Raw genomic sequence first — 7,303 nt, forward strand, 5'->3', positions numbered from 1 at the left:
TGAGGCAACAAGAGACTCTATTTGAATTTCTTGTTTCTGCAAAGAATAGAGGCTTTTCAAAGCACTGAGCTATAGACTAATAGTAACAATATATATATATATATATATATATATATATATATATATATATATATATATATATATATATATATATATATATATATATATATATATATATATATATATATGCATGTATATATATATATATATATATATATATATATATATACATATATACATATATACATATATACATATATACATATATACATATATACATATATACATATATACATATATACATATATATATATATATATATATATATATATATATATATATATATATATATATATATATATATATATATATATATATATATATATATATATAATAATAAAATTAACTTTAAGTTATACTTATTACAGGTTCCCAAAAAAGACAAAAAAAAGCCTAATGAAACTGCAAAAGATGTTAAACCGTTAAGTAAACATCAACAAAAAATGAAAGCTAAAGCCACAAGAAAGGTTTTTTTAATTTTGTTATCATTGTTTTGTTTTTAACACTTTTTGTTTAGATTAAGTTGTTTTTTATGCAAAGTTTTATGATTAATGTTTGTAACTTTAAATGCTCATAAATTAGATTGATTTTCCACTTTGTGTGAAGAATCTCATCTTTATGATTAATGTTTAATCTTGAAGAATGAGATATTGTTTCTAAAACCCACTAATAATATGTATTTGACAATATACTTTATTTGATGCAAGGGAATGATAAGGGTTTTAATGCATATAAATAATATGATAAATAAATATTAAATATTTTGTATGAAGAATAATAGTGTATTCATTGAGTATGTGTTGAAAATGAGCAATAATTTTATGTGAGAGACAATAAATACAGTCTTAGGGGAAAGATTTTTTTTTTGTTACTTAAGTTTTTTCACATCAACATTTGTTTAAAACAATATTTTTTTATATAATATTTTCGACAAAATAAAATATCAAAAAAGTACATAGTACAATAAAAATAAATTAGCATAATTAATAGCTAATAATATAATTAAAAAAAGTTAATAAAGCTAATTTTATTTTTTTACTTTTTCATTTATTGAATAATTAGTTTAAAAATTAATTAAACAATTAATTCAAGAATATTTTCTGTTTTTTTTGGTTTGCAATAAAAAAAAAATCTTTCTACTTTTGAAAATCTTAAAAATAATTTATTCTTAATTAGATGTTATTATTTAAGTTTGGTTTAAAATAAAAAAATGTTTTTTAGAATACACGAAATAAAAAACGCTCTCAAAGCAAGTCAGAGAGCAATGATGAAAACAAAGATTCAATGTTAGAGTCAAAAAAAACTGAAGATTCAGGTATGTTTTATTCTCCTAAAATTGTTAATCAAATAAAGAAAATTCTAAAATGATTAAAAACTTTTTTTAGTTTTTTTTTGTTTGTTTTTGGATAATCAAGTTTGTCAAAATTAAATCGTTTGCATAATAATATTTTTTAGATTTTAACTTCTTTTTTACCAATTTGCTTTTTGCGTATTTATTTTTATCAAGTTAATTTTTACTTAGTTTAATTTTGCGTATTTATTTTTATCAAGGAAACTTAGTTTAATTTTGCATATTTATTTTTATCAAGCTTTCTTTTTGATATATGATGAGATGATAAGACAATTCATGAGTTTTATGACAAAACTATGACAAAAATATTTTATGCTAAGTTTTATGATAACATTTATGAAGATGAAAAGTTATTGGTTGAGATATAACAAGATATGATTGGTTAAGATATAAGAAGATATGATAGGTTGAGATATAAGAAGATTTAAGTGTAAAGAAATATAAATATGAAGAGATTTGTTAAAAGACTTCAAAACGCAGGGAAAAAAACTAGACGAATAAAAGTTTTTAGAGCATGCAGGGACAGATACAGTAAACAAATGAGACTTTGCTGAAAGACGAGTCAAACGAGAATGAGTTTTAGTTGATGGAACTACAGATGATAGCTCCTATGAGCAGCATCCACGCTAGTATTTATAGAAAAGAGAAAGAGATGCAAATTTACGACGATGGGGGAGAGACTTAAGCTTAGCAGATAGAGCGGGTCCATTTATGTTTACAATGCGTTTTTGGAGCTTATCTAGAAGAGAAAGAGCATCATTAAAAGAACCGACTCAAATATGACAATAGTATTACAGGAACAAATAAGAGATTTTTGGAGGTAGAGAATGAAATTTGGAACAAAAAAATGGCGAGCACAATGAAAAGAAGCAACCTTAGCGGACTCTAATTTAGCAATCGATTGTATATATGGTTTCTATGAAAGGTCAGTAGTAAACAATAATCCAAGAAGACATAAAGAAGTAGACTCAGTGAGAGGGTTGCCATTCATTACTATAGGAGTGTTGATAGTATTGCGATAGTTGTTTGCAATAAATAACTGAGTTTTGTTGGAGTTAAAATTTAAAAGTCACTGCAAGCCCCAATTTTGAATCTTGATCAGATTCAAGATCGGCTACCTATTCTAAGCAATTGAACAGAGAAGACATTTTATCAAGACAGGAGTATAAAGTTGAGCGATCAGCAAAAAGAGTTACTTTAGATGTTGTCAACTTTTTACTTTAGATGTTTGATGGTTGTCAGGAAGATCATTAATGTAGATAAGAAACAAAACAGGCCCATAGAATAGAAAATTGAGTTAAATTGAACTGGAAATAAAGAAAAGTGTTGGTCTTCAAGGATGACTTTAATAAAGTGGTTAGAAAGAAACGATTTGATAATCTCAAAAACTTTCCCAGATACACCATATGAAACAAGCTTATGGAGAAGACCAGTATGCCAAACTTTGTTAAAAGCCACCTCTATCTAATGTACGATAATAATTTCAGTCACAGCAGTTAGCAAGTCAGCTGAAGAGTGAGAGGATCAAAAACTGTATTGATTGTCTGATAGTAAGTTATTTGACTTAAGATGGAATGTCGGAATTTTGTTGATCAAAGACCCAAAGACCTTGCTAATAACAGAAAGAAGACTGATTGGACGACAATTGAAGGGGTCAGAATGTTCACCTGAGTTTTCGAATTGGAACAATAGATGCCATTTTCCAGCAGGCAGAAAAACAAGTCTTAGTCAAGCACTTATTAAATAGTTTAAAGAGAATTGAAGAGAGTTCTAGAGAACACTTTTGTAAGGCTATGACAGAAATGTTGTCTGGACCACAAGCCGTAAAAAAGTCTGAAAAGAAAGTAGTCTGAAAAAAACTATGAGATAAAAGATTTAAAGAGGTCATTGGATGGTCAGAACCATCTAAGGAAGAAAAAGGAGAAACTGAGCACAAGCTAGGATTAGAGACACGACATAAATCAAGGAGTGAAGGTAAATGGTTAGGTCAAGAAAACGAGTCACAAAGTTAACTATCTGAGTAAGAAATTGAGAAATACAGAATTTATAGGCTTTAGTGCCAGCAGGGTCAGTGGCGTTAAAGCCAAGCCATTCAGTGTGATGAGCAAGTCACCAATAACAACAATATTGGCAGAAGGGTAAAGGGAGAGGGCATGAAACACATAAAGGAATGGTCGAAAGATTCAAACCTGATTTCACGACAAATAGGTGAATTGATGCATTTGTATACCCCCAAGCCAAGCATGTGACTCTTGGAGTCTTTGCGAACCAAAAGATAGTACCCATCAACACTGAGATCTGAAGAAGGAATAGTGAAATTTAAAATAGTCTCACTAAGAGCAAGAAAGTCTGGTGAGTTTTTCAAGAAGGTAAGATTCAACTTATGGAAGGTTGCTTCGCAGACCACAAATATTTGTAAAAGATATATATTAACAGTTAGGTTGTGGGGATGGTTTTTTATGTTTAATATATTGGGTTACTTTTGGCATGATTTAAGTTTAAAGAGAACTTGATTCATTCATAGATAGAGCACAGCCTCATAAGCAATGAGCAATGCAATTGGCTCAGTCCTGTTAATTAACCCTAAGTTGTAACATAGGGCTCCATATGTGGCTTCGAGAATGTGCACCAAAAGCATTACCAGGGACACCATCCATACGTAACATGGCACTGATAATATTCTGATATTTTGCAGCTGTTGATGGATTCAGCCTCTCTGAGAGCTACCGCAGAGTTCAGGAAACCTTACTATCAGCCGGACTCAGAACCATTAAACTGAGTTTTAGAGCTGTACCCTCATTAGGAGATAACAGGAAGATTTGCATATCCACTATCAAGGAGGCACAAGCAAAAACCTATGAGTAGAGTTAAGAAGATCCAGTATTCATCATCCTAGGCAGGAAACAATGTCTACACAGGTTTACATCTACGCCAGCCTAATAGATGGGTTCTAAAGAAGCACACTCTACAAGGCAGCAGTGCATGAGGCAAGTAGTACTGGGTTACATGATACCAAAAGCAAGGTGATTGTGATGATCCTGAACTTGATCTGACCTGGAATAATTAAAAGGAGCTACTTCCTGCAAACAGTACCTTAAAATATTAGGCATGATATTTTGGAAATGCATTAGAAAAAGTATCTAACAAATACTAGAGATTAAAGTGAGTGTAGGTTTATAGTTGGAGTAACTAGTTAGTTAATGAGCTCTCATTGCATCAGAACAAATTTACACGTGTAAACAGAACACAAACATAAAGTAACTCTTGGGTGAGTAAATACCGCGTCAGAAGTTCATTCAAGTCAGAACACAAACATACATGTAAACAAAAAGAGACAGAATACAAATATATAAAAAGTAACTTAAGGGTGAATGAACACTGCGTTAGAGGTTCTAACAGAACACAAACACACATAAAGTTACTTACAGTCAAATGAACAGGATCATTTAATTGCTATGTAACCATGGAATGAACTTTTTAATGCAGCCAAAATGATGTTTATAAAAGACTTTATTTTTCTAAAAAGTTTTACAATTAAATCTATCTTTGGAAAAGAAAAAAATTTTATCTTTAATTTTAATTAATTTTAAAATAAAGTTAAACTATTTTAATTGTTAAAGTTATAGTTCCCTAAACAAAAGTAATTGCTGTCAGGCTAATAAAAGTTTTTTAATCAATATTCCAAGTTATCACATTGTAAGAATTTATTTAAAAAAATTATTTTTAATGCATGAAATTAATTTTAAACAATTAAAGAAGAAAAAAATTCTCATTTGTGCTTGTATGAACATGAATATCGTTTAATATATCTAGTGTAATTTTTTTTGTTTGGTTTTAAAGAAATGCACTTGTTTTTCAAAAAAAATTTAAACATAAAAAAATTCTAGTTTGAAAAAAAAAATTAAACACTTAAATTCTAGTTTTATAAGTCTTAAAATAGTATCAATTTTTATTTATAATGAAACATGGTACATATTAATTATAATTTCAATCAAGTATTTATAATGCTTGGTTATCTATTGTTCAGTTACCATTATAAAAATATTTTTTAACACAAAATTTTGTTTTAATTAATTGTAGCACAATAATAGTTTGTTGGTTCCGTTGGTTTTTTTTTACATTCTCAAAAATTATTTTTTGATTTTTTCTACAATCTTCTAATCATTTGACTTTTATTTGAAATTTATCATTATTACATTTTTAAGCAATGATGTCAATGCTGTTATTTTTTATTTAAACATAAAGCTAATTAATTTATATACATCTCATGTTTTATAATGACATGTAGTTACATGCCCTTATATAATATTGCATTTATATATTTTTGGGCTTCCAAATATATATGGTAAAATTCCTCATAATAATTTTCAGAAAGATCCTGCATGGGCTTTTTGGATCTAGTATGTCCTAAACTTATAACATACTTAATATATATTTAATATTTTAATATATATTTTATACTATTTTTATATTTCTATTTGTTTGATAATTAAACTTTGTGAATTTTAAAATGATTTTATTTTAAAAAATTTATTTTTTATTGTCTTTAATTTTTTTTTTTTGTATTTATTCCATCGGCATATTGCCAATCAAATATATTAAAAAAGAAAAATTTCATTGTGCTGCTAAAATAAATTTATTCGGTTACTAAGTAAATATTTTTTTTTTTTTAATTTCAACATGATTTTGTTAAGATAAAAATAAAGTCATTTTAAAAAATCTTTTAAAATTACATTATTTTGATAGAAAACATTTATCACTTTAGTAGAGTATTAAAGGTTTACTTCATTCATTTCCAAACTTTTACAAAAGTTTAAAAAAATGTATACTAATTATGAAAAAGTTGCATTATACTATATAAAATTGATGGCCTATAGCTGAACTTATTTTATTTTCAATTGACTGAATTTTCAATCTACTGTATTTTCAATCAACTTTACTTTTGGTTGACTTTTTTTTCCCTTGATGTAATATTTTTATTTAGGTACATCTGAAAATTATTTCCAATTTTAAGTAAATATTTTTTTGTATATCTAGTAGGTTCAAGTTTTTGTAGATTTAACTATTCCACATCAAATTGTACTTTATTCTGTATAATGTTGGAAACCCTTCTAAAACATCTTTATAATGAAACCTTAGATGACATTGATTAGGCAATATTTTATCTTGAAAATGGTATGATAAGGTCCAATTATTGTTCAATGTCTGTTATTTAAAGAATCAGTTAGTTGGAGTGGCACAAAAACCATTTTGTTTTAAACCATACTGTGTAATGACTCAGTAACGTAGTGGCATACTCTGATTTAAAGAATACATTGTGTCATCTTAGATGTTGGCAATATCTTTAAATATTTTGTAACAGCATCAAAAGTTTCAAGTATATTCTATAATTTTTTACATTTCTTTTAAAGTTTAAAGTTTTTTTTTTCTTTATACAAATAATTTCAATTAGAAAGAAATTTAACTATCAACAATTAAATTAAAAGCAAATGTATTTAATATTTTAATAAGGATTCGATTATTTTATTTAATAATTTTATAGCTATTATTTTTATTTTTACTTTTGTTGTTGTGGTTATTATTATTTTTGTTTTGAAATTTTATGTATATTTTATTTACAGCTATTAATGTAAATTTATTATTTTTAGAAAATATTTCTTCAGATTATACAAACTTAGAATTCCAAGAGCTGAGTAACGAAACAGGATCACCTTTGATCGATGATATTGAGAGTGGAAAAACTACAAAAATTACAGATAATCATATTGCAACAGAAACTACAGAACTTACAGATAACCATAATGCAACAGAAATTACAGAACTTATTGATAACCATAATGCAACAGAAACTACAAATATTATAGATAATCATATTGCAATAGAAACTACAGA

General features: G+C 26.9%; 1 protein-coding gene across 1 annotated transcript in view; it reads left to right on the plus strand.

Annotated features, from left to right (window-relative positions):
* LOC105846599 (ubiquitin carboxyl-terminal hydrolase 16) overlaps window positions 1–7,303 on the plus strand; it is a 54,508-nt gene that overhangs the window by 35,990 nt on the left and 11,215 nt on the right. The window contains exons 16-18 of the mRNA XM_065793358.1: window positions 429–527; window positions 1,282–1,375; window positions 7,060–7,303. The exon at window positions 7,060–7,303 is cut by the window's right edge and continues 1,462 nt beyond it. Of these exons, the coding sequence (XP_065649430.1) occupies window positions 429–527; window positions 1,282–1,375; window positions 7,060–7,303 (437 nt within the window). The remainder of the gene's footprint in view (window positions 1–428; window positions 528–1,281; window positions 1,376–7,059) is intronic.

This window comes from Hydra vulgaris, chromosome 03, assembly GCF_038396675.1.
Source record: "Hydra vulgaris chromosome 03, alternate assembly HydraT2T_AEP".
In the NCBI taxonomy this organism is placed as follows: domain Eukaryota; kingdom Metazoa; phylum Cnidaria; class Hydrozoa; order Anthoathecata; family Hydridae; genus Hydra; species Hydra vulgaris.